The sequence below is a fragment of the Neopsephotus bourkii genome, unplaced genomic scaffold (genome assembly GCF_033783945.1).
Source record: "Neopsephotus bourkii isolate Nb327-2 ecotype Australia unplaced genomic scaffold, CSIRO-AGI_Nbou_v1 NB_1036, whole genome shotgun sequence".
In the NCBI taxonomy this organism is placed as follows: Eukaryota; Metazoa; Chordata; class Aves; order Psittaciformes; family Psittacidae; genus Neopsephotus; species Neopsephotus bourkii.
Genome location: NW_026901525.1, coordinates 4,145,933 through 4,173,551, shown reverse-complemented (window position 1 = coordinate 4,173,551; position 27,619 = coordinate 4,145,933). Strand labels below are relative to the sequence as shown.

At 50.2% G+C, this 27,619-nt stretch overlaps 1 protein-coding gene across 3 annotated transcripts in view; it reads right to left on the bottom strand.

The window, feature by feature from the left end:
- NFYC (nuclear transcription factor Y subunit gamma) overlaps window positions 1–25,352 on the bottom strand; it is a 31,185-nt gene extending 5,833 nt beyond the window's left edge. For 2 of the 3 annotated variants that reach the window (XM_061360841.1, XM_061360843.1), the window contains exons 1-7: window positions 25,185–25,352; window positions 11,352–11,464; window positions 8,027–8,098; window positions 6,336–6,449; window positions 4,062–4,157; window positions 504–677; window positions 23–181 (exon numbers count right to left, since the gene is read on the bottom strand). In XM_061360841.1, the coding sequence (XP_061216825.1) occupies window positions 23–181; window positions 504–677; window positions 4,062–4,157; window positions 6,336–6,449; window positions 8,027–8,098; window positions 11,352–11,456 (720 nt within the window). In that variant the 5' untranslated portion in view covers window positions 11,457–11,464; window positions 25,185–25,352. Of the gene's footprint in view, window positions 1–22; window positions 182–503; window positions 678–4,061; window positions 4,158–6,335; window positions 6,450–8,026; window positions 8,099–11,351; window positions 11,465–22,146; window positions 22,333–25,184 lie in introns of those variants that run through there. The other variant, XM_061360842.1, reaches the window with a different exon arrangement.
- Window positions 25,353–27,619: the final 2,267 nt, after the last annotated feature.

The following is a 27,619-nucleotide window of genomic DNA, read 5'->3' as shown; positions in this document are numbered from 1 at the left end:
ATTTCTCCTGGCAAAGCCTTACCGGGATTTGCTGGATTTCTCCTGTGTTGGTGATGATCTGCTGCATGACTTGCATGGTCTGCCCCGTCCCGCTCTGAGCCTGCTGGCTCTGGCCTTGCGGCTGGGCCTGTACTATCTGTACCTGCTGGCCTTCTCCGACCTGCATCGTCACAGGGGTGGTCTGCATTCAAAACAAGGATAAGGACCAAGCAAGGACTGAACATGAGCAAAACAGCCACAGGATACAAAGACTGCAACAGACAGACTGCTTCCTAGACCCACTGTTACTTGTTGATCCATAAATCACCACAAATGGAAGCCAGGACCTAGATGATCCTTGTTAGTGAGATATCTGAACACCTGGTTGTGAATAGCACACACTTCTGGCCTTTACTGGCTGTTCTGAGCAGTGAGATCCGGACACTGCAGTACACAACGCGTGAGGTGAGGGTTTCACCAGCTACACTGACCTGCAGAGCCTCTGAATGCTGCTCATGGCTCACCTGCCCTTGCTGAGGCTGGGCGATGATGATCTGTCCTGGCTGGATGGTCGTTGTAGATGTGGTGGTCTGCTGTCCTTGCTGCTGCCCCTGAACCTGCACTGCAGCAGGCTGCTGGGCAAGGGTGAAGTAATACTGCACAGGCTCAGCTGGGGTCACAGCCTGACGTACCTCTTCCTGCAGCAGAAGTAAAAGCCAGGTAAACAGGGAGGGAACAGAACCATATCCAAGCCCTCCCCAGCTGAAACATCCACCCCCTAAACACAATCTATGTGAAAATACCTTTAATACCTCGTTTGAAACAGTTTAACCAAATAAATATGAAAGGATAAATCAAAACAGGGTTTCCTTATTTATTCCAGCTATGGGGGTATCAAAATGGTTTCCAATACCCTCTATACAATATGCAGTCACCAATTTCGTTAAGAGAAGCAAATGAATAAAATTACCATAGCTGAAATCCACACAACTCCTTACCAATGAATTCTATCATCGCCTGTTACCTTAACTCAGAATGAATTGCAAATGCATCAGAAGACTTATGAAGCCTCATCCATTACCAAACCCTCGTCTTAGCCTAACACAAATCTCCATCTAGCTCTGACATTAAACCCATGGGAATAAAAGCCACGGACTTGATGTACCCTGTTGTGCCTTTATTTAAATCCAGCTTCTCCAGAATGGTAACAATTCCATCTTGTACCACAGCTTAGCAGCCTGATTCTGCTGGTGGCAGGAGTATCTCAACAGTGTGAAGAAACAAAAGGCTCTGCTCTAGCTCACTGTCAGAAGCACAGGCTGAAACGCTGGTTTGTTTTATTGAAGTATGTCTTTAGTAGGGAAAAGCCCCTTGTGATTAACAGTGTTTTAGGCACAGAAGTGGATTTTCAGAGCTGATGTGAAGTGCAAGCTGTTAACGCTCAAGAAACCAAACTCTTAAGCTCCTCAGAGGAGCAGCCGGATCCTGCACACACGGAAGCTGCAGACACAGATGTTCACTCCATGGCAGAAGGCGTAAACAATCCTCTCCCAGCCACCTCGAGTTCACAGCTGAGAGTGTAGGATGTTTACACGTGCTACAACATGGTACTTCGCACTTACACCAGGCTGCTTGGCTCCCCTGCGTTAAGTGAGGCTTGTTCATGGGTTACCTTCAGTATATCCAACTGGACAGAAGAAAAATCCACATTACTCAAGATCAATACATGTTGCCTAGACGGGCATCAGCCTTGAGTAAAAGAGCCTGTTTGCTTAGATGCAGGTCTCTCAGAGACAGCAACTAAAGGAAAGACTTACTCTTGGGAGGTTTTTAACAGCCTACAGAGTATCACCCCCCAAAGATGAAGCTGCTCACGGGTGGCGGTAATCAAGATGCAACTTCTAAGCTTGGCTCTTGGAGCAAACATTGACACTATCCCATGGTACTGCACCACTGCAATCAGATACTCACCACACTTCCTACATATGGGAGCTTGCTGATTATTCCTATTTGCTTCATCAAATCCTTTGGGGAGGGATTAATTACAATTTTAAAATATATATTCAACAAGGCATATTTCAGTCAACCACAAACTGCACGCACAGGAGAGCTGTGGCTGCTTCTGTACACCCCAGTCCTCAGACATGTTATTTCTAGAGTGCTCCAACCCTTCATTCCTAGCTGAATCCCATAACAACTAAAGCAACTGAATACTTCTGTAAGCATCTATTCCAGGCTAAGCTGCATTTGCTACAGGCAAAAATGGCTTTAAATCCAAATCTGCTTGAACTACGCTGTATCACATCGTTTGCATCTTTTATTTTCCAGCCATGGCTTCAGTTACCAGAGCAACATAACAGTGATGGTTTCATTCCCAGCTCTTCCACGTAACTACCACTAACTTGTCAAACAGTGGTAGAGAGAAAACACAGACTGTGCCCCCAGGCAGAGGTGCCAGCCCACAGGCAGCCACTTTTCAATGCTCTTGAGGCAAAGGAGTGTTTTCCACTGCAAAGTCCTAACTACATTCTTATCAGGCAGCTGCTTCTTCATTAAACTTCCCTTCCATCAGAAGCATTTCTCATGACACAGTAGTGTTCACAGCCAGTGGAGGTATCAGTGACAGACAGATCTCTAAAGCCTTTTTCAAACCAAAACCCAACAGTACTTCAGTGCTGATGCTGTGCAATCCAAAAGACTGATGTATCATCAAGACACGTTAACCAAGCAACCTACATGCATCTAACACACTACTAAAATACTTCAGGCATTCATTTGAATACAGAACTCGAACGTTCCATAATCAGAACATTCTGATGTGAGTCAAAAAACTCCAGCAAGGAGAAGATACAGGCAATGTTCTCCCTCCCAAACATGGAGTACTTCTAAAAATAGCTCTACAAAGTAGAATAACCAAATGAAGCACCTAAAGGAACTGAATCTGCAATGCCAGAATTAACTTGTGCTATCTCAGGCTGCTTACAGAGCAGAACAAACCAAACGTGGGTTTTCTTTCCCCCCCATGAAGTGAAGCATCAAGAGCAGCTGTGGAGGCTGCTGCTTCATTTTTCATATAATACAGAACTCAAGATCTTTGGCTAAATCATCTCTGCTGCTGGGAGAAAACAGGGAATGTGGGGAAGGAATTGTGCCATGCTCCCACGTGATGCTCCCTGCATGTGCAGAACAGAGCTCCAAGCACACCTGGAATGAAGCCTTGGGATGCCGCTCACTTTAGCCCCAGCTGACTGCGGCAGCAGCATGGACCATCCTGCCTACATTGTGACACAAAAGGTGTTTTCCTTGCCAGGAAGATGTTTTCCAGCTTCTCCAGTAGCACTCACTTGGGAAGCTAAAGGACCACCTTGGATTTTTTCAAAGACTTAACACACTGCAAACCTTTCAAAGCAGCAGAAAACCAGTTGAAGGAATTGTAACCGTCACTGAACTGGTGACCTTTCAGCAGCAGAACACCAAGTTTTTAGGTGAAGGAGAGAAATGAGTCCACCAGGAGCTGTGTTTGAAGCAGCAAGACCGAGCTTCAACCCCACCTCGTTGCCTTTTCAGCACTGTCTCAAGCATGGAGGGAAACAAGTGCTTTGTAAAACAAGCAGCTTGTGACATTTCAGAGACCCTGTGCTCAGATGATCGTGGCAGCCTGCTGCTGTAAACATCCGACTGAAAGCCCCCTTAACACCTTAAAGCTTCCAGTCAAGGATGTTTACAGTAGCCAGGACTGCCCCAAAGGAAGCAGAAGCAAAGGAGCCTTTTTCTCCCTTTGCAAGTCAAAGGATGTAGCTTCAGCACACTTTCTAAAGTTAGTTTTTTAACACTGGCAATATTGGGTATGAGAACTATTTAGTAGTTTTTGTCCCCATGTCCGACTTCTGTCAATCTCCTCTCAAGCTTTATTTCTAGTAAAAATCTGAAGAACACGAAAACTACTGTAAACACATATGTAAAAGAGAGAGGCACAAACCTCATGTTTAATCTTATCCTGTACTGTTTTATCAACCCTGTTTAACTACAGACTGAAGTCACCCCAAGGAAAGGACAAGCCATAAGGCCTGTTTGTGTCTCACCTGCCGCTTTGGAGGTTTCAGTTCGTCTCTTGGAACAATATCAATAAGAAAGTCAAACTGGTCAAACTTTGTAATGGCCATGGCAATGTCATTCCTCTAGAAAAAAGAAAACAGAGAAAGACATTCTTCAGCTTTAGAAGTCAGGTTTGTCTCTGGATAACTAAAGTTAGAGCTTGTTAACTGAGTCAAGTGAGGCCTCCAAGATGTGCAATAGAAGGTGCTTTTACAGCCATCTACTCACCCACCAGGCCCCATCAGGCTGTCCACAATATTACAGCTGTAATTCACCACTGAGGGTTCATGACAACCACCATAAACCTTTTAGCATATTAAAAAACAGGGCAAATTCTTCTAAAAAAACATTTTAAAACCCCAAAGTGAGCTAAAATGAATCTTTGCTGGATGGCTGCTCCGTGGAGCAATGTCTGCAGAGCCTCTGAGCTTGGCAGGGATTAAAAGAAAGAAAAAAAAAAAGTATTACAGGATCTTATTCAAGGCAGGGGAATCCCAAGAGATGTCGAGAACAAGCGTCAGCATGCGGATGGGCAAAATGGGTAGAAGAAAGCATAAAGATTAAAACACACTCAGCAAACTGGCCAAACATGTATCAGAAAAAGGATGTGCAAGAGCCAACGAGCCTCTGTGAAAAACTGGCAAGGTAAATGTCTGCTCCAAGCAGCTCGTAACTTTGCTTTTATACCATGCCTGAAAAAGAAATCTAAAGAATAGCATTAGGTCAAAGCATTAAGGACCTGCATAAACACTAACCCAGCAATAAATCATCACTTAAATGTATATGCTTAAAATCTGAAAGAACCCCCATGATAAAAAAGCTGAATTTCTTAATAAAACCACAACAAAAGAAGTACTGTGTCATTTTAAAACCCCTGCAAGCCTTTTTACAAAGCTGGGCTAATTGAAGAAGCTGTTTAAAGTCTCATTAGCCAAAGATAAATCTGTAAAGCATATAGATGTTCTATATATACACGTATATGAACAAGACTTGAGACACAGATGCCCATGCTGCCTGATGAGGTGAAATCTGAAAGACCATCAATCCTCTGGCTTTGTGCTAGTTGACATTTCTAAACCTTACACTGCCTTTGGCATTTAACTGCCAAAGAGTGATCACACACAAAGCCTGAGAGACTTCTTTTGTTCTGCAGGCAGCACGTGTTACAGAAGTGTCTTCACCATGAAGAAAACTTGGCCTGAACTGACGCAGCTCCTGTTCCATTCTCCCTGCTGAGAGCTGGGTTCAATCCAATCTCCTCGGGAATACACTTCCATAACTCAGACCACTCCAAGTTTTCTTCCCAAGTACTTGATAAGCAGCAACTGCATTTCTGCAGCTGGGCTGACCATGTGGAGAGCAGCTGCTGGGGAAGGCAAGACAGGAACACAGCCTGAGACAATTCAAGGTCTTGCATGTTAGGATCAGGTTTTAAGTACGATTCTGAAATAAATGGACCCATCCAAGCTTGAAAACTGTTAAGAGGAGATGCCCAAGTCAGCACTTCTACTTACAAAGCACCTTGATCATGGAATGTCTATCAGACACATCCTCTGACAGTGACTGTGTTAAAACCTGAATTAAACAAGTAGCATTAGCCCAGTTTAGCGAGGATTAAGTGGCTGGATGCCCATCCAATAGGACAACTTTGGACTGGAATCAGATGTGTCTCCTTGCCACCACAGCCATCTCAGTGCCAGGGTACAGGAGCGTGACATGGTCCTAAATTCCTCACCTCTGATCTGAAGGCCTGACTGATTGTTGGTGTAGTTTCAGTTATTTCTAGTCAACATGCCAGACTAAAAATTAATGGAAGAAGAACCAAACAAAACCATAAAGAGTTACAGTTTACTCCTGAACCACTAAAATATGACTATTATTGAGGTCCCCTCAATCCAGAAGAAACAGTCATCTGTCCGGAAGGAGGGTATTTTTGGTTTCATCTCGATTTATCCATACAACCATCTACAGGTTTACATTAGAACTACTACTGAAAACCCAATCAACCACAAGTTGACCACCACAGCTACCTGAGTCCTCACAGCAGGTCACAGTTAGCTCACAGCTGCAGCTCTGGTTTGGTTTTGCTGTTGTTGCTTACAGCATTTCGGTTGCACTGCGCCCTGTGCGTGGTACACAGGTTTGTACTGGTAAACACAGACACTAAAGGTACTGTCCACAAAACATGCTTCATATTATGGAAACAAAGAGCTGGAAAGTTGGTGAAGCAGCTGAAGGCTGGGTGGGAGCAGCTCTGTTACCTGCAGCGTCCTGCGCTTGTTATCCTCTGTGTGTATCCACGCTCGCAGAGTCAGTTCTGTTATGAATATCTGGGCAGCCTTTGCGAACAGCACCGGAGCTTCTGCACTGATCATCTGCAATCAGAGGCCCAAAGAGTCACCACATTCCAGTTAAACACACTGTGAACACGATTCGGCATCTAAAGTTTGCCACCCAAGTCTGCTTCCTCCAGTCAAATGTCAGTTCCATGAGGTCATGGAGACCCTGCAAGCCTTTAAAGGATGACTATAAAGAAGATGGGAACTCCCTTTGCACAAGGGGTCACATGGAAAGGACAAGGGGTGATGGGCACAAGTTATTCTTGGGGAGATTCTGACTGGACACAAGAGGAAAATTTTTCCCAGGGAGAACAACCTGGAATAATCTCCCAAGGGAAGTGGTAACTCCCCAGCACTGAGCACTCTTAAGATTCACTGGACAGAGTGATGGGCCATCTAGTCTAGGTCATGCTTTGCTTAGCTAGGTTGGACCAGATGATCCTCGAGGCCCCTTCCAACCTGGGATTCTAGGATTTGACGGTTCTGTTGTACTTCATTTTGGCCAGTAAACAGCATCAGTGCACGTTCACCAAGACAGTGGTGAATCAGCAGCTTCTCCTAGCAGTGCCCTGGCATGTGCATAAGGGATTTGGCAACTGAAGAGGACAGGCTGAGGGCTCATTGTAAAACCTGGCCCTTACTTTATCGTTACACTTCTGTAGTTTGGAATGAATATCAACCTGCTGTTCTGTGACTCCGTAACTGCTGAAACTGCAAAGGAGGTTTGGAGGCCTGAGCAAGGACTCTGCCTCCTCTCCAAATTCCTGCTCCTTAAAAAGTCTCTAGCTCAAGTTTACTCAAATTAAGCACTTTCATTATTAGCTGGCTTGGCATTAGTGCTTACTTCTAGTACAGCCTTCTGATTAACGTTCCAGGCCAGAAACTTGCCCTGCCCTACAAATCTCCTCTTCCTCTTCATCAGCAAAAACGTGGCACTCATCTGGTTCAGACCCAGACCTGGGACCTCAGACCTGGGTTTGCTCCCGTCCCAGATGAATGAATGGCTCCCTTGTACAGGGAGACAACACACACCTCCTTCAGGATCTCGTTCAAGTGTTAAAGGCTGTCCTAACAGAAGTTAGGTGTCACACTGGGAAAAAAAAGGAGGCAGTGCAGTTTTCATCAGTGAATGCACTTGTTATGGCCATCAGTCACACGTCAAGGGCTCAGCTCCAATACTGGTATCACACCCCTGTCACCCGCCTGAAGTACTACTTATTTTTTTCCATGTAACTTGAAAGAGCAGAGCACAGAGTTAAGGGCTATCACTTCATAAAGCTTTATAGAGGGAAGAACTGTGAGAAACAAGGAGGACACACGAGCAAAGACAAGCAAGCAGTAGAAAAAAACAGGAAATATCCAGAATTACACAGAAAACTGATCTTTACCAGCAGAAAGCAAAACTGCCAGAGTCTTGCAAAGCTCCCAAATCAGTCTGCTTTCCAAGCTCAGTTTAATTACACAAGACCAGCTACTATTGCATTCAAGGCAACTGTTGGAGTGTGCTTTAAAAATAATAATAAATAATGCTGGTAAGAAATAACGAATTGCAAGGAATTGCTACAATATCCACCAAAGGATGAGCAAAAGTCCAGAAAACCCCGTGAGTCTACCTTCACATCTTCATCTAGTTTCATTATCTTCTTAATCCGAGCCAGAGGGAGTTCTTGAACCCTGAAGTCTTTCTGCAGAGAGATGCACATTTGAGAGACACTTTACTGATACTTAAAACAAAGGTAAAATACAAGATGTCAGAACAAGTCTGAATTGACCAGAACTGGCTAACACATTTATACAAATAAGTTATTTTCTTTGAGGCAGAGCAGCTTCTCCTCAAGCCTGAGAATTCTCATCTGCTTCTCTGTATTTGGTACTGATAGAATTCTATTAAATCTCTTGTCAGACATTTGTATTTACTATTTCATCTCAAAGCTGCAGCCATTCTGCAGAACAGGATGTTTCTGATGTTAGACATTTCTGCATCTATTTATACTTGAGGCAACTAATGCAATTAAGTGTCTTGGGACCAGAAACCCTTGGAATTCACCAAAAGCCACAAGAGAAAATGAAGGCAAACAAGAGCTATGTGAGGCCACAGGATGAAATCTTCTGGGCTTTATTTCCACTTCCCCACTGCCCGATACCAATTTTGGTGTTAAAAACCTTGCAAGAGTCTCCTTCATAGAAATCTCTTCTTTTCCTGTTTTTAGCTGGATTTCTCACTGTTTTCCAGCATCTGTTGCTGACTCCAAGTGGTGCAGCGCTGGGTTCAGGGATGGAGAGTGAGTGCTGCACTGAATGCTCCTGCTCTGCTCAGCTGTTAGCACGTACCCAGCGGGAGCAGCACTGGAAATACCAATGACATGGCCCTTGGAGAGATCCTCTCTGCAGAGCTCTTAGGGTGAGGGAACCTGCTGAGCTTCACTACGAGCAGTGCTCTGCCTCCTCTGAAGGGACAGAGAGGAATACAATAATACAAATCCACAGTGTGCTGTACCAGGAGCCTCTTAAAGAGTGAGAAAGGCTGAGCTGATGCGCCACTGCATCAGGAATGAAGGGTCCCTTCAAACAAAGGGCTTTGAAAGCACATCTTCCCTTCTTCACCAAAATGTTATAGAAAACTCCTTTCTCCAGGGAACAAAGAACTGTGAGACAGGGTAGTGAAAGAAAAAAGAAAGGAAAATCCAGAACTAATCTGAGAGGTGGGGACATCCCTGCCTGGTGGAGTGCTGAGAGCGCCTCATCCGCTGCTGATCACGGAGGTTTGGAAGGATTTGGGGGCAATGAGAAGACAGCAGCCAGGGCTGGGACCCGTGTTTGAACATAGAACATGCTCAAGGTGGCATTTTCAACCAGTAACCACCACACAAGCAGGGTAAGGGGCTCCAGGGCATGGAAACACATCCCAAAGAGGGGGGTGTTACATTTTTTGGTTTAGTTTTTTTCCATTTTTTTAAAGCTCTTTCCTTTTTCAAGAGCCTGGTGAGCTTTGAGCAAGCCTTACAGACAGATGAGGACGAAGTGTCTTGTTTGTGAAGCTCTTAACAGCCTTAAGCACATCAACTTCTATGACGAGCCGAGCTGCAAGCAGAGCTGCACAGGTACAGCACCATTAACATCTTCAGAGAGGAGAGGCAGTGGGAGAAATGAGAGAAGAATTAAAGCTCTTTTATTCCTTTAAGGCAGACAGGCAAACGCCACATAAATCACCGTTAGCACACAAGCATGGTGAGGAAGGGAAGCATGACCAGCACTGGCCACCTCCCAGCACAACAAATCTCACACACCAAATCTTCATCTTTTCTTTTTCCCAAATTAGGCCTCTTCTAACTCCCTGCAGGGCTGGGAAGCTCCTTCCAGCCTGGTTCTGTTTCCCATTTCTCTAAGCCTGGGCTAAAGCCCTTTCTGCTGTGGTGGGCAAAGAAGAGGGAGCTCTGGTTTGGTCTTCAAAAGCAGCTCCCATGTTTTTCCCTCTGAACTGTAGCTACAAGTGGCACATGACACAAACCCAGACAGAACGTGCCCCAGAAAGCAGGTTTCCACCAAACAGCTCTGACCTCTGCTATGGAGCACAGGCAGAAGAGGCTGGAGATGGGAATGGTGAGACAGATTTAAGCTTACTTACGTCCACACCCACGGGATGCCAATACGTTTCAGGATTTATCACACAGGGATGTTTCGCAGTTATCCCTTTTCCTTTCCAACACTACTGTCCCCAGTGCAATATTCAATGACCTCCTAGCTTGCAATGCAATAAATAAATTCACACGACAGTTAAAAACGAAGCTGCCCGTACTTGATAAGCTGCATAATAAACCTCTTTCATGTGGGGATGAAGACAAACTACAGCTCTTGAACACAAGAATTCACTGTGCTCAAAGAGGAAAGTCATTAATTCTGGTTATGCATACAAATTTCTACATCTGTTTCTTTAATCAACTATCTATGCACAGCCTGAAAAAAAACAGCTTATCTTCAGGCTGGGGGATTGGGGTTTTCACTTTGAACAGCCCATCTTCCACTGGAGCTCTTTTGTTTTCAGCTCCATTAGAAGCACCGGAGTGTGCTGTCAGGACCACTGTATCACAGTAAGCTATCAATCTCTCTTGAAAAGTCACTTTTATTATATGCCCTTGTTCTCAGGCACATCTCTTTTGGGGATGGAAAAAAATAGAAGCCACTTAGTCCAATTCTTCTTCGCAGCCTATACAGGATTTTTCTAATCAGATGTCTTTAAATTAATAAAGCCTGTGATAACCATGCACTTGGCATTCAAGTATTTTTCAGATTTTCAGGCTTGTCAAAGGAGATGTTTCTAGAAGAGGACACAAGAGTTCTACGCAACAGCCTAAACCTCTAAATTCATTTACAAAAATGCAACTGGCATTAGCCAAGTGTTTGAATTTCTGAAGGGGAAAGGACTAAGTGGCATTTTGGACAGTGATATCGCCCAGGGTGTGCTGATGTGGCCTGTCCTTCAGCATGGACAATGCTGATTCCTCATTTAAACAGAGTGTGAACGGTAGTTAAACAGCCCACGGAGTATAACCCAAGGTGTATTCTCAAACCCCAGTCTCTGGAAGCTAGGACAGCACATGGCAGCTACACACCATGTAGCTATTTTAAAATCACTTCCCTTTCCTTTGCAAACAGCAGATAACTCCTCTGCAGCTCTGCAGGCAGCAGCCATGGTCCTCAGGCAGCCTGTTAAAAGAGCCTTCGGAAACAACTCTGGTGTCTGGCTCAGTCCAGAACGAGCTGCAGGCACAACTGTTGCACTTCATTTTGCTACGAGCCAGCCCTGTGGTGTACACAGCAACTCTACTGGATCCCATGAGCAGCAGGGATTTTCAAGCTGATTTATCTTGCTCCCAGGCATTAGCAGGCACTCTTCAGCCCCAGTTCTCCAGGAGGAAGGCAGTGGGTAAGGGCACTCACCACAGTCAGGTTGCGTATCTCCTCCATGACGCGCGGCCAGAAGGACTGGAGGCTTTGCTGGGCATCGCTGTTCCCGGCTGTGCCAAAGCCACCGTCCGCAGACATCCTGGGAGCTGTAGAGAGAACAAGCCACGTTAGCAGTGAGGGAGGGGGGAGGCAAAGGCTCCCCGAGATCCCCCCAAGCCCCAGGAACACAGGAAGGGGGGGGAAGCATGCTACATGCTACAGCAACAATGCAGACACTCACAGACTCCAAAGCCGGTTTTAAAGTTTTATTTATTTTTCCAGAGATTGAAAAAGAACATTAAAAAAGATATAATTGAAACAAAGAAACAGTCTCTTTATTCCCCTCTCGGAGCTCTGCGTTTCCACAAGGAGTTACAGAACGTAACTGATGCCCAGTCACAGCTCCCGCTCCAGTACACACCTATTGTAAAATCATTTTGCTCTTGCTTGTGCAGGATATGGCAGTAAATCCCCTCAAGCTGAAACCAGAATGTCAATGTCAGCCTGATATTATAGTTAAGAAGTGAAATGAAACAGTTGATTCTGTGCCTATTTGAAGGGTGTCAGTTTTTGTGGCTTTATGCTAAATTTACAATACCTCTTCTCCTCGGGTACAATCAACAGGAGGAATTAAGAGCCTGTATAATGCAGAGCGTCAAAAGCACAAAGTGAGATTTAAAATTCAAATCTTAATTGAAACAATTGTAAAAGCCCCACAGCTGTCATTCAGTGCTCTGCAAGTGCAGGCTGTTCAGCAAGCCTGGCTGTTATTAAATATACACTGGACGTTGCCTGTGCATGAAGACGTGTATTGTTGCTAATGCTATTATTCACAGCGTGTATCAGTGGCAGCAGCAGAAAACAGAGCGACAACAACAGGGTTCAGGCTTGCCCCGTGCCTGTGCTGAGCTGCAGGGGGTGGAGTGTTCAAGACACACAGCATGGATCAACCTGGCCCCTTGGTGACCAAGGTGGCACCAGCCCCTGTGGCACTGCCCAGGCACAAGGCAAGTTCCAGCTGACACAATTCTTCCCCCCCCCATAACCTCCCTGACCAAGTTGTGCCTCTCTGACAAGGAACTCTTAGGACAGCTCTAGTTAATATTAAAATGAAGTCAGATGCACACCTCTGCCATCCCTTGGAACACCAAGGGCAGTCTTGCTGCCTCCCCCGTGTGACAGGAGCACGTGGCTCTGGCAGGATTCCCAACAGGGAATGCAGCTTGGAAGGCCAGAGCAGACATGCCAGAGGCACGCACGGGACCTGCTGAGACACAACCCGGCAGGACCGGACTCAGTGCTTCCCGTGCACTGGAAGCATCCTGGTGGATGCCAGCAGTCACCACGCACCGCTCAAGTGAGGCTCTGATGTTAAACGCTCTTAGGGTCACCCAGAGCATCTTTGAAGCTGCCATGAACGACAAGCACATGCCATGTACAAATAGTGTCTGTGCCTCTCTATCAGCAAGAGAAAGGTGCTACACCTTCCATAGGGAAATATCTCCAGATATGCAGGTATTTCTGTGTCACCATGTAATGGAAAAGGACGCAAGAGCAGATTTAGCTTTGACACAGACAGGCACAATTACCCTTTGCTTTGGATTCACTGTGTCAAGGTTGATTTCAGTCCTTCCTCAAGCCAAAGGGAAGCAGGGGTAACTCTTACAACACACCAGAACCCTGGTGATACTACTGGCAGTTGGCTGCTGCCTCCCTAAATCTACTATTCCAAAGCAATGATGATCCATAAAACCCCATTATCAGCTCAAAGAGGTGAGTGTCAGACAATGAGCTGGTTCCCTCCTGCAGCCCGCAGCTCCCCAGGCTGCCTGTGAAAGGTTGCAATTCTTTCATCAACCTGAGGAGAGGACACGGGAAGCGTGGGAAGAGCCAAAGGGGATTCTGAGGGGGATGACAAGGAGGAGGTCAGAAGTGCGTATCTGCAGCCTCAAAGCAAGACAGGAGGAACTCCAAGTAAGGAACCTATGGAAATAAGTGACTGACAAGTTGCTTGATGACTCTTCCAACAACGATTTGCATTATAATACTATCTGCCTACAAACTCAAGTATTTCATGTATTTATAAGAAAATACAGAGATATATGTTCCAATGAGAGTGTTAAAGTGGCATTTGATGCTTCCCTGCTTCTCCCTCTTGATCTGCATTGTCAGATGTAGACAAGAAATAGTTTAGCACCTAAACAAAAGCTAATCCTTGAAACCTGCTCGGTACCGGCAGTGTTTCAATACCAATGCTAGAAGGGGTCTTTCCTGCAGCTGGAGATGCAATTCACCCTGCAGACAAGCCACAGCACTTTTCAAGGCTTTAGTTAAAACTACAAATTACTTAATTCAACCCACTTAAACGCTGGACTGGAACATAATGCTCCACAGAACCCTATGAAATAACAGGTTGAAAAAAGGAGGAAAAAGCTAATGGAGCAAAGAGGAAGAAAATTCCACCACCACCACCTCTTTACTCCCTACCACAGGCAAAAGCAAACTTCTTGCATTAAATATATCATAAATCCCAGACTTGTTTGGGCGGAAAAGGACTTTAAAGCTCATCCAGATCCAGCCCCCTGCCATGGGCAGAGACCCCTTCCACTGGAGCAGCTTGCTCCAAGCCCCTGTGTCCAACCTGGCCTTGAGCACTGCCAGGGATGGGGCAGCCACAGCTTCTCTGGGCACCCTGTGCCAGCGCCTCAGCACCCTCACAGGGAAGAGCTTCTGCCTAAGAGCTCAGCTCAGCCTCCCCTCTCTCATATGCCTCCGTGGTACCCATCCAGACTTCAGGAAGAGCTACCAATGCTTTACTCCAGCCATCTAGAGTTTTAAAAGCCCTGTCAATGAATACAAAACCCTTCCTCTCTTCAATGTAAGCACAGGACTGGTTCAGAGCCACCCCAAGGGACAACTGCTGCTTTAAGTGACTGTTTAGGATAATTGTTAGGAATTGAGTCACAGTAGAAACACAAGTCAGCAGTAGGCTGATTGTCTGAATAACTTATAGAATGATATCACTATAAACTCCAAAATAAAAGCCTAAGCAGGTTGAAACTGTTCAGCACATACTGGAGTATTTTCTTCCCATTAACAGAGATACACAAGTGTCCTTGAAGGTGCTTGCAAGCATTAAGGAAGGACTATAAGAAAAAGAAGCCAACCCGTCATGCAAAACTATAGAGCTGGCTCTGGGAGACAAACTAATGTCTACTGAACCCATTCCTGAGCACTTAGGTAAGTTCCTTTACAAGGGGAAGCTGTGTTCTCGTCTTTTAAGAATGCCTCGCATCAGGATTAGTGCCAACGAATACCAAAGCACCCAACAGAAGATAAGCCCACCAAAGCTGAAGGGAGGCAGTTCCTCTGCTTTCACACTATTGGTGTCTAAACCCGATTTGTCTTTTTTGATACGCAGTTTGCTGGGGACTTTTAGAGCTTCCTTATACTTTACCCTTCCTCCTCTGAACATTTCCTCGCCAGCCCCATGCAGAAGGGGAGAGGTGCTCTGAGGATCCCTGTGCTGTGGATTACAGAGCAGATCAGCAAAGCACAGCCAAGAACCACCCCATCAACACTCTGCAATTAGAGCTTTGCTGCTCACCAGAGCACAACACCCTTTACCAACATTAAACTCACAGAATCCCAGGGCAGCTCACAGCCGCTGAAATGCTTCAGTGCATCGGAGCACAAAGCACGAGGACACCTCTGCTGTCTGTGGGTTATGTGTTTGTGGGTTTTTCTTTCCTTTTTTTGTTATCTGGACTTTAAACAGATGCTGGTTTGTGCTCTTTAACGCTGTGGGAAGGGGGAAGCAGTCCAACGAAGCTCTCTCACCCTGGATGCCTACAATCTGCACACTTAAGAACCTGCTATTGAAAACACAAGGTACAGTATAAGCACAAATAAAACCTTGCAATTCCACCTGGAGGAGGTACCAAGGGCCTTCTCTCTGCCAAACCCATGGCCTGGAGGAGCCCACCAGCCCCAGGTGAGCAGGAGCTGCCAGCCCCCACCATGGGACACTGCCAAGCATCGCGGGTGTCGCTCGCTAAGGGAGCTTGGGAACCTGAGGACAATGTTCCCGACAAGCCAGGGTCATGTCGCAGCTTCTGACGTGCCTACTTTTAAGTTGTTCCCAAGCTGGCCTTGACTAAGAAGTCAACCAAACAGAACCAGCTGGGTGGAGAGCAGATCCAAATGAACTTTATCCAAATACCCAACGGGATATGCAAAGGGTGTGTGCCAGGGGCAAGCACTGAAGGGCCTCAAGGCTCCTGATGAAGAAGGCAGTAACTCAGTAACATCATCAAGTATCACAGGCTCTGGTAATATCTGAACCGTCAGCTTCTTTGCATACAGAACTGTCGCATTCCCATGACTTACACTATGGGAAAGAGCCCGTTTTGCACCACGCTGTATTACGTGGCAGAAGCAGCATATTCCATCCAAGTGTCTTAAAAAAGGCAGCTAAAACTGAAGGTGGAGGCTAAAAAGAACGACAGAAGCTCAGGCAAACTTTCTGCCTCAACATCCTTAGATTACAGCTACAAATCAGGGTAACACATAAATATTAGTGAAAACTGACACTGCAAAACCAAATCCCCTGCCCGAGGGGAGACTGAGCTGAGCTCTTAGGCAGAAGCTCTTCCCTGTGAGGGTGCTGAGGCGCTGGCACAGGGTGCCCAGAGAAGCTGTGGCTGCTCCATCCCTGGCAGTACTCAAGGCCAGGTTGGACACAGGGGCTTGGAGCAAGCTGCTCCAGTGGAAGGGGTCCCTGCCCGTGGCAGGGGATGGAGCTGGAGGAGCCCTGAGGTCCCTTTAACACAAACCAGTCTGGGAATCTATGATTCTACCACCATACAGATTCACCACCACATGGACAATGTTTAGAAGGCTCCCACCCCCCCTCTCCCCCAACTCTTCTTAAATACTCTCGGCTTTGCACCATCCACTATTGCCCAAAACTCACTGCTTCATTATTAGGAAGTAGTGCTACAGGAGACAATAAGCAATGGAGCTCCTCTTTGGTTTAATATACCACCTTCACCAGCCAAGAATACACCCCAAAGCCACAGCACCCAGAAAAACCCAGGAAGCCAAAGAATTAAACATAGATCCATAGAGCTGAAAAGTTACTTTTGTGAATAAATCCAAATTCTGTGACGCTTCAGTCTCATGTGCTCTCCAAAGAGCAGTGTTCCAGGCTGGGAGCCTGTCCCTTGATTTACAAGGGAAATGTGCAGAGCCACACTTCCATGTCTAAAGAATGAGCTGTGTGTAGCAGCGAGCAGACACCTGATCATGCCAGGATCAGAAGGAACAATCTAGCAACCAAGAACTAGTTTCACAAGAATAATAATTATGGGTTTATATGAACTTAGTAACACATTTCTGTAAATTCAAGTGAGGAGTCCCCAGTGCAGGAGAAAAAGCCAATGCCTTCCCGAGATGCTGCTCTCATTACTTCAGTTACAGCAATTAGCAACCTGGTATCCAACACCTGACTTGATACCAGAATATCACATACAGAATATACACAGAGTTGGAAGTGGACTACAGCAGAACTCTTTGTTCTCAGCAGCAGCCACAGTGGCTGAACCAAGCTGAAAGGTTGTCTCTGCAGAGCAGGTCAACACCACTTGTTTTGTATGTATTATGCTGTCTTAATTCTAAAACAAACCTTTGAGTTTGGACCTTTAATGGTCTAAAATTGCTTCCAGAGGTATCACACCTCGATTCACTGTACAGCAGCTCTGCTTCCAGATCTACTCCAGTCAACAGATAATTCCAGGTGAATTCCTTCCATGAGACAAGGTCAAATTCATTTCCAATACAGTTCCAATGAACACATTCAGTAGGCAGAGGCCAAGCAGCACCAGTGCAGAGCTTGGCTACAGTACAAAGGTGGCAGAACCCCAGCCAAGAGCTACTTTTTCTTGCTTTGGTGGTGGCAGTGATGGTGTAAAAATGATTCTGATTCTGATTCAGCTTGAGCTGTGAGAACTCACCTGACTTCTGACACAGTCATCAGAGCAGGGTCCAAGCTGGGCACACCACCACTGTCACCCCCTGCAGAAGGCTTCTAGCCAGGGAACATGCACTGCAGTTACAGCCCCATAAAAACCTGAAGGAGAATTGGCAGCAGTGGCAGGAGCTGAACCAACCAAGCTGGAAATCCTGCTATAGAGGTCTAAGAATTAAACAAACAGCAGCACTATGGCAGATGGAAGAGCCCCTGAGAAGCTCTGTGCTGAAGCAGAAGGAAAGACACAAGCTGCAGCACGCAGGGATCCGCATTACGACACACGAGCCTTTGGCTCTCGATGTCTTGAATGATTCTGTGAGAAGTAACAGTGAACACATCCTGGGAATGGGGTTTGGAGAGACCCCGGCTGGGGTGCGCTGTACAAAGGGGTCAAACGCCTTCCAAAAGGCGGAGCTGCTTGCATTTACACAGCCTGTTGAGACCCAGCACAAAACTTGCATTATTATTTCTAATTCATCACCTGTACATAAACAGCTAAACCATAGGCCCAAAGCAGGTATCTTAGACTGAATGCTAGCTTTATTTATGCAAAAGATAGAGGGAGTCTCTTTCACTTCTATAAATACAACTGTAAAATCTAACGCAGCTTTCAGGTGGTGGACAAAGGTGCTGAGCACAAACCCAGGCAAGTGTGCAGCTCTGCTCTTGACGACAACACAACCTTTCAACTTGTGAACAGCCATTCGAGAGGCTGTCAGTAAAGCAGCACAATCCAGAACATGAGCTTCCTTCCAGTGGGTTATTCTAAGGAACTTTTGCAATTCCTTGTGTTTATTTTTATCCATTCCCTCTTGCAGTACCACGTACACACAATCCTCTCAGCACATAGGTGGTACCAGAAAGGGTTGATTTCAGCTGACAGGAGAATCATTCTACACTGTTGGATAAGGGGTGTTTTGCAGGTCTCTCTGAATGTAAGCAGGTAGTTAAATGCTGCACCAAGTTACCTACAGTGGGTACCAAGTACTCACTGCTAAGGGTTTTTACGAGCAGGTTGCAAAAGGGTGTTTGGGTCAAACTGATCTTGCCTTAAGGTAGAAAAAAAAAAACCCAGACGTCTTCAGGTGCCTTCCAGCCCTTTTTCCTATGAATATTTAGCAGCAGATTATTCCACCTTCAAAGTTTGAACACTAGCCCCCTAATACCGGTAACGCATTACTGCTGCTTTCATTCACACGAGGTGAAGCGTTTGATTTAAGCCCAAATCAGTTACAAATCCCGGGATCTTCCAACACCTCCAACAACCCGTTAAACCAGCGACGTCGGGTTTCAGCAGCCAAATCTGCTCTGCACCACTCCCATGGCTCAGCTCCTGCTAAGAGCACTGCAGTCTGTGTTGTGCTGGATCACACGACTCCTACTCTCCCCTTCTCCACCCTGGTACCTACAGCAGGAATTCTCCTCCTCCCTTCTCCCATCCCCAGGCGCTGGGTTTCATCAGCCTCTCCACTACCCACTCAATGACAGCATCACAGAATCCCAGCCTGGTTGTGTTGGAAGGGACCTTAAAGCGCATCCAGCTCCAATCACAAGCAGGGACACCTTCCACTAGAGCAGCTTACTCCAAGCCCCACTCAAGCTGGCCTTGAACACTGCCAGAGATGGGGCAGCCACAGCTTCTCGGGGCACCCTGTGCCACAGTCCCACCAACAGATACCACCAGAGCTGAAAATTGTCATTAGATTTGGAAATACCTGAAGCACTTTCTGAATTCCATTTGTAACTGAAATTTCATTTGTATTTCAGGCAGCAGCAATTCCATCAAGCAACATACACATTTCCTGCTCTGGAGTGCAAGCACAAGCAAAATGCCTGTTCAGACAGCAGGGATTACACACGCTCAGCCCGGAGATTTTATCTTTCTAGTTGGGACTCTGAATTTAAAAATAGTTCTGCATTAAATCAGGAGTTTCTCCATACGAAATCTTCTGAGCGCCCTCCCACTTCCTCCTGCTCCTGACAGCCATGGAAGTGGCTGGAAGAGCTGAGCTGGGCACTCACTGTAACCTCCTGTCACACAGGGACATGGGTGGCATCTGGAGCAGACGCGCATCATCTGCCCCTGCACTGACACCCGGCTGCTACAGCACCGTTAGGGTTAGGGTTGTAAATCTCTAACCCTCTGCATCACCTTCATGGCGGAAAAAAGACAACTCAAAGTGACCCATGTGGATTTATCAGGAAGCAACCAAATAGCAGAGCAACTTACAAACAGTGAGGACTCAGCAGGAAGAAAACCTGACTTTTTGAACACAAACCAAAGAAAAACTTCCTGTAGCTCCTGGGCAGCTCTGTCAGGTATCCTGGAGCTGGAGCTGGCTCTCAGTGCCCCTGGAACAGTCACACAGTTTCTGACTCTCTGGAACACAATAAAGTGCCTGCTTTATCAAAAGGTACTCATGAAAGCGTTTAAGTGAACAGTCATGCAAATGTAACTCACTTGCAACATAGGCAGATCAGTAAGCCCTGAAATTAAGAAACCACTTCATGTGCCAACGCTATTAAGATGCAGATGTCACCCTGCATTATAGCAATGTAACATCCCAGTCTGATTAAAGCCAACAAAAATCACTCCAAACCCAAAGACACGGCTTGAGAGGTGACCTCCTGCAGGCAGCCAGCACCATCCGAGCGAGGCACACACACATCCTCATCCTCCTCCTCCTCCTCTTCCCGCTCCAGGCCATCGAGGTGCTCAACCCAGCACTTTCCCACATAAGCTTGTCCTTCACACCTCTGCTGCCTGCACTGCCAGTTAAGTCAGTGCAAACCAAGCAGGGAAAGTCCCTTCACCAAGAAGATGCTCCCGTTTTGTGCGCCTGCACTTCCAGCCAGTACCACTGGAGCCCAGGGATGGAGGGCACACGGAACTGACTGCTCCGAGAGGCAGAAAATGGGATCCAAGGACCTTCCCCTACGGCACTGCAAGAAAAAGTCAGGAACTGGTATTATTTGTTACTAAATCCCTTTCCGGAGCTACCAGAGGCTGTAGGCTTTACCTGCTGCTCTTGACCTAGAAAGATCAAGCAGCACCCATGTGTACATGCCACAACCTCTTGCGAGCTTAAGCAATGCAATACGATAAATGCTGGGTGTAATGAGACTTCTGGAGGATTTCTTTCTTCATCTCACGCTAGCTACAGATTCCCTCACGTTCTGCCACCCCTTCAAATCACGTAGCAGCTGAATATAGCCTCATTTCAAGGCAAAAATCAAAAGATACCGCGTTTTTGCTTAAAGATGCTACCATTGACCTTCACACAGCCAGTAAATCCCCCATCCTGGCCAAGAGCCTGCTGCAGGAGCTGCTGCTCTTCCATAGACATACCGGAGCTGCCACCATTATTAATAGATGACTTATGGTGACGCTTCTCACTCTGCCCCTTCTCGGACTGAAATGTGTTCGACACCACCAGGAGCTGGATAAGCTTTGCCTGGGCCAAGGTGATGCCCAGTCTTAACACCCACAATAATACTTGACAACTGTGGCAATTCAAAGACCTTTCAGGGTGAGGCTCAACCCCAAGACTGCCCTTTGTTAGGAGCTGACAGCAGCATGAGATGAGGTTAACATGTGCTTTTTCTAACATCCACAAAAACAGGCTGCACAATGGAATCACCTCTCATTTGTTACACTCTTAAGGTCAATCAGAGAATGAATAAATAGGGTAAGAGCAGGACTGAGAACACTGGAGCACGTCACCAGCTCACCCTGAGGAGGCAAGGACAGCACCAGCGCTGCTCAGCATCTCAGTGGGAGCGGAGGAGAAGGAATGTCTGCAATGTGAACCGGCTCCTTGCTGAAAACTAACTTCAACCCTAATCTACAGCCTACCCCACACTCCCGCTGCCCCCGGCCACCGGCACCAGCTTTTTGCCACTCGGATTCTCCCTCCTTTTTTCTCCCCTTCAGTCCAAAGTGCCATAAACAAACTTTGTCCTTCGCTCTCCAAACTCGGAGCAGTGGGATTTCAAGGTCACTCGTGCTACGAGGGAAGGCCCAGCCCGGGCTCTGATGGCGACACCGGGCAGCAGGAGCCCGGCCCCACCAGAGTTCGGGTGTTACCGGCAGAGCCGACAAAGCCCTTTAGGCTGGAAAACCTGGAAGCTAAGGCACGCTCCGACCCGGTTCCTGCCTGTCACCGCCGGGCTGCGGGGCTCCCGTGACCTTCAGCGCTTATTTGCAATCAGAAAGGAAAACAAAGGGCTGCTTATGCTTGCCGGAGGGTTGGCGGGGGGTTAGGGGTGATGGGGGGCCCGCTGCCTCCCAGGAGCCGCGCTTCTGACCGGTGCCCGCGGGCGGCTCCCAGGCAGCCGGGCAGCCCGGCCAAGGGCAGCCGGGGGAGACTGACCCACCCCTCCCCTGGCTCGGCGGCGGCCCCGGGAGGGGGAAGGCGAAGGCGCTGCCATTTTGTGTCCCCCCACTCCGGTTACCGGCCCCGGGGCGGCGCTCCCACCAAGGGTGCCCCCGGCCATACCCACAGCCCCGGGGAGCGCCGGGGGCTCAGCACCGGGCTCCGGCCGCCGCCATGAACCGGAGCCTCCCGCCGCGCCCCCCTCGGAGCTCCCGGGCTGCCACCCCCCGCCGAATCCGCCTCCTCCCGCCACACAAGACCGGGACACGGCGGGGCCGGGCAGGCAGCCGCCGCCAACGGGGCCTGTTCGCTCATTACCGGGCCGGGCCACAGCCGCCCCCCGCCCCAGCAGCGCGGCTCCGGCCGCCGCGATTCAACTCACCGGGCCGCGGCCGCCGCAGGCCCTGCCCGCGGGTCGGGGCGGCGGGAGCGGCGGGGGGCGGCGGTCCCCGCGCCCTGCCGCCATGGCTTTGTCTTTGAGCTGACCCCTGCCTGCCGGGACTCCGCGTCCCCGCCGGACCGGGCCGCCGGCCCCTTTAACAGCCGCCGCTCAGCCTACCCTGCTGCGCCCGCCCCGCCCTCTCCCATTGGCTACGCGCCGCCGGGGGAGGGCGCGGCCCCGCACGCTTATTGGCTGCCGCCGGCGGCGCAACCTCGCCGTCCACTTCCTGTTTTAAAGTTACCTTGAGAGGCGGCGCAGGGGTCAGAGCGGCGCCCGGCCGCGCGCTCCCCGCCCCGGCCGCCTCCTATTGGCGGCGAGGGTCCCATTCAAACACATGGAGGCGTGGCGGGGGCTGCTGCTGATTGGCTGGCACGCCTGCCACTCCGGCAGCACGCGCACTCCCGCCTCCTCCTCCCGCCGCCGCCGGGTCACGGGGCAGCGCGCGGGGCGCACGTGCACGGCGCGGGCGGTACCGGAACAACCGGGGCCGCGCCGGTGCATTGGACCCGACCGCGCTGCCGCCGCTCCCCGCCGAGGGCTCCCGGTGCTATCAGAGCCTCGGGGAGGGGACGAACCGACCGGCAGCGAACGTCCAGTGGCGCGTCCCGAACCGGCACGAATGCGGCCCCCCACGGCCTCAAGAACAAGCTGGGGGTCGGGAATATCCCCTCAAATCGGGGTCCGCGGGTCGGGGGAGCGCCCGGTGCCGGGAACGGCGAGCTGCCGGTGGTATCTGAGCCCAGGAAGTTACCGAAGCTCCGAAATACCGTTGGGAATAACTGGGAATAATGAGCAAACGAGGGAAAAATAGCTCGGGGGCTGAGCCAGTGCTTCCCTGCTCCTGCGGGTTACCGGGATGTGGGGCCGGGAGCGAGGAGGGATTAAGTAACAAACCACCAGCAAGACCTGTTTTTATACGTAAATGGTTAAAATGTGTCTTAAAACTAATAATAATCATCACACTTGGTAACCTTTGTGCTCTTCCCAGTAATGACTAGTGGAAAAGTGGAACCCTCGGGCCCAAATGAATTTTGGGAACCCTGTGGTAAAGGATTCATTGCAAGGGCCGCAGCCCTGGAATCCCACGGGGCATTGCGTGTCCCGAGGTCATTGAGCTAACTTGGGAATTGCCAAAATCCCACTTGAAAGGTTTCACTGCAGAGCCAAAGGGAAGGGAACTCTAACCCCGGACCTGTCACATTTTGGGAGCTGCAGCACTTCCAGATAAGCTCCATGGGCTGTTGGGGTGTAAGGGTAGAACAAAGCCACTGATTAATACCCAGTACAGAACAACGCAGGGAGCAGCTGGGCCGGGCAAGGGGCTGGCTCAAGACTGACCCACAACTGGGGTGAATACACCCAATTCCCAGGCTTCACTCAGAGCAAACAGCTCTGGGTGCTGCCTGGTGTCCATGAGCACCCCCAAACACCAGCATCTCAGATGAGCCCTTTTAAGAGCAACACGAACCTCAGGGCAGTTACAACAGAGCATGACATCAGGTTGTCACCACCACAACCAGAACCTAAGGGACAGCTAGCTGTGCCCGGAGCACGGTGCAACTGAGGACAAACAGACCCAGCAGAAGTAGCCCAGTTCAAACCCATAACCTAATTTGCCAAGGGCAACAGCAGCAAAAGGTGTTTGATGAACCAGGAGTCTATTTTCTGGATGTAGGACTAGAAGAGAAGGTACCCACGTGCTTGCTCCATATCGCCTGCGCTCAGACAGCTATTGAGACAGACAAGAAGCATTTATTCCTAAGGACACTGAGAAAGCTTCACTCAACCAAAGTGTTTCAAAAGGCAACATGAAGAGCCACACTACACAAGAAGTAGCCAGTCAGTGGTAACTGTTTTCTACAAGCAGCCCAAAGCCTGCAAGAGCTCCAGGTTCTGGCGCCAGCCCTGGGACACAGGACAGCCAAACATGAGGATAAACTGGTGCTGCCATCCCAGAGCTGTCCTGTGCCCCAACCCCCAAACACCTGCACAGGTAATTCCAGAACGGATTGGGTGGGAAGGGACCTTTAAAGCTCATCCACAGGCAGGGACCCCTTCCACTGGAGCAGCTTGCTCCAAGCCCCTGTGTCCAACCTGGCCTTGAGCACTGCCAGGGATGGGGCAGCCACAGCTTCCCTGGGCACCCTGTGCCAGCGCCTCAGCACCCTCACAGGGAAGAGCTTCTGCCTAAGAGCTCAGCTCAGTCTCCCCTCGGGCAGGTTCAAGCCATTCCCCTTGCCCTGTCCCTACAGGCCCTTGTCCCAAGCCCCTCTCCAGGTTTTCTGCAGCTCCTTTAGGCACTGGAGCTGCTCTAAGGTCTCCCCTTCAGGAGCCTTCTCTTCTCCAGGCTGCCCCAGCCCAGCTCTCTCAGCCTGGCTCCAGAGCAAAGGGGCTCCAGAGGATGAACGGACCTGACTAAAACCTCAGTACTTGCCCTACTCCTATTGCTTTTAGCTCACAGCACTTCACTGTTCTTGGGGACATTTATGCCATTTTCTCAGCTCAGGGAAACGCAGAATTTAGAGACCATGTCTATGTGCATGTATTTTCACAGCTCTCTGTGCCACCGGGCTTCAAGCACAGGCTGAACAATCCCTCAGGTGTCTACCGGAGACCCACAGCTCATCTGCAGCTGAACGGTAACACGCGGCCTCACCGGCCTATCAAACCGAGCTCTCCCACACTGACCCTGCAGGCCCCGGTACCCCCGGCGACCCCCCCTGCCCCTCCGCTCCGCGCGGAGAAACGGCTAGGTTTCCGGTCCTCTCCCCGGTCCGCTCCTCCATATCCAATCAGCGTGCAGTTTCCTTCACCCGCCTCCCACAGCGCGGGCCAATCAGCTGCCGCGGTGCTGCTGTGCCAATCGGCGCGGAGCCGTTGGCGGGGATGGTGGAGAGGAGGGGGGGAAACCCCTGAAGCCGCCCCCGCCCCGCGCCCCCCTCACGGGCAGCCGCTTCCCCTGCTCCCCGCGCACTCACCGGCGCTGCCGGTGCCGCGGCCTCCGCCTCGTCCGCTCGGCGCCCGCGCTGCCCCCGGCCAAGCTGGCGGGAGGAGGGAGGAGGGGGGAGGGGGTCACGTCCGGAGCAGAGCGAGCACCCAGTGGCCGCTAAACAAGATGGCGGCGGATCCGTGAGGCGGTGGGGCGGAGGCTCCGCCCCTTTCCCCTGCGCGACCGCAATGCGCAGGCTCATGACCCGCGGCTGATCTCGCGAGATTTACCGCGGGGCTGGAGCCGCCGGGTGCGGGGCGGCCCCGGGCGGGCCTTGGGGCGGGGCCGCGGCCTCGGGTGCGGTCTCTACCGGGGCAGGGTCGGTCCCGCCGGGCTGGGCTGTGCCTCGGTGTCTGCGAATCCCCGGCTCTCCAGCCCCGTGCCCCTGGGTCTGGCGGGCGGAGCTCGGCCTCCCTCAGCCCAGCCCCGCGGGGGAGCTGCTCCTCCGTGAGCCGGGTCTTGGCTCTCCCGGGCAGGGCTCCGTGCCTGAGCGCTGTCCACGCTAAGCCTGGCTGAGCTGTCCAACGCTCCTCGCCAGCCCCCAGTCTGACATCGCATGGGAACGCTCTGCTCCCGTCCCGCCCGAGCTGGAGCCGGCTCAAAGCTGCAGTCCCGCTCGTTCCCCAGGGACCGCTCCCCCGGCGCCGGGACACGTTACACCGGAGCGTGCTCCAGTGCTTTTCCCATGAAAAGTCCCGTCCTGAGCAGCGGCTCCATCTTCACCTGCTCCGGTCCTGCTGGTGCACAAATCTTGCGCATCCAGTTTACAACTACAGCAAAGTTTTGCCTCTCAGGTGCTTTAAACGTCATTTATATGGGGGAAAGGAAAGCTGTGTCCTGCTGTGCCACCCTCACCTTCCCACAGAGTTTCAAACTCAGCCGTGTCTGCTGGTGGAGTTCCTGATGGGGCAGAGAAAATCCCAGCTGCACCCTGTAAACAGGGCTCAGAGCAGTGGTTCCTGTTGTGGGACATCTGCCCAAAGGCAGGAAACGGGGCACGTTTTTCCTCACGCTGTGGGTTTGGAGCTTGGCTGCCCTGAAGGCTCTGTGTTAGTGCTGAAGCGGGAGAGATCGTGCAGCAAAGGGCTGCAGTTTTATCCAAAGTCTTGCAACTTCATGATCTCAGGGCACTTGCAAGGCAGCCAAGAGAAATAAAACTGCTGGAGCTGGGATGTTGTTTTCAATGCTAATTCTCACCGTTTCGGAGCCAGCCTGGTGGTGGTGGTGCCGCTCCAGGGCCATGATAAGCGAGGCCCCTCTTCAGAATGACTCATTTCTAAGTCAGTAACCCGGCGCTGCTGCTGACTTTGCTGCTGGCCGCAGCTGTGAAACCCTCAGCTCTGACTCCTGCAGCATCCAGGCCCTGCTCGAGGGGCTCCTGCACAATTCCCCCCCTCTCCTCCCGCTGAATCCCGCTGCGTGCCGCTGCTCCGCGCTGTCATCTCCCTGTCCCCCACCTGCGCTCTCGGCTGCAGTGATGCATTGTCTGGAGCCGCTCCGCTTCCCCCAGCAGAGTCACAGCCATCCTCAAGCACAGAGGGCTCTGTCTCAGCCTGCCAGGAACGGGGAGGAGCCAAGGAAAACAAGAAAGCGGGGAAAGAAAAGCACTCTTCGTGTCTGCTCTATCAGAGCTTGCACCGGTTTGTTCGTGCTTTGTTGGTCTGCGCTTCACCAGCACCTGGTACCTGCCGAGCTGCACCACAGCTCCAGGAGCTGCGCTGCCTGCGCCCCACGGCCGCCTGTGGGAGGCTTGGCGGTGTTTGACTCTCAGAGCAGAGGGGACGTGCCTGACCCCCCTCCTCCTCGGCTCAGGCCCATCCTGGCCCTGGGGCTCCGGTTACAGCCGATCCCTGGACTCATCCCAACCAAGCTCTTGCTTCGGGGCAAAGAAAAGTGTCAAAAGAAAAACCTTGGTATAAACGGTTTATGGACATACTGCTTTGTGGATTCTGGGGGGAGAAGAGGTTATTGGGAGCCAGATTTTGAGGCCTGGTATTTTTACCTTCTCTAGAGCCCCCAAATATCTGTTGTGCTCCCCGTTTCTCCCAGCCCAGCTCCAAGTGGGGACCCATTCCCAGGAAAGCACCCACATCGTGCGGCAGCAGGGAGCGGATGCAGCTCCCAGGAATGGGATTCAGTGCAGCCTGGTCAGTCCCACTGCAGTGGGGTTTCCCGGACAAAGCTCTGCCAAACACACTGGGTTTACCCAGCCCCAGCATAAAGCATCCTCTCCCCCTAACCCTGCTCGAGGTGCATCCCTCTCCCCCCAAATACCCAGCCCAGATCCCTGGGGCCACCCCAGACCCCCAGGCACTTCTTCCCCCTCCTTGGTGTGTTCTGCTGCCCACCCCATCCACATCTCACCGGACAAGCAGCCACCACAGCACAGGCAGGTGCTAGCCCATGAGGTCTGCAGAATCCCAG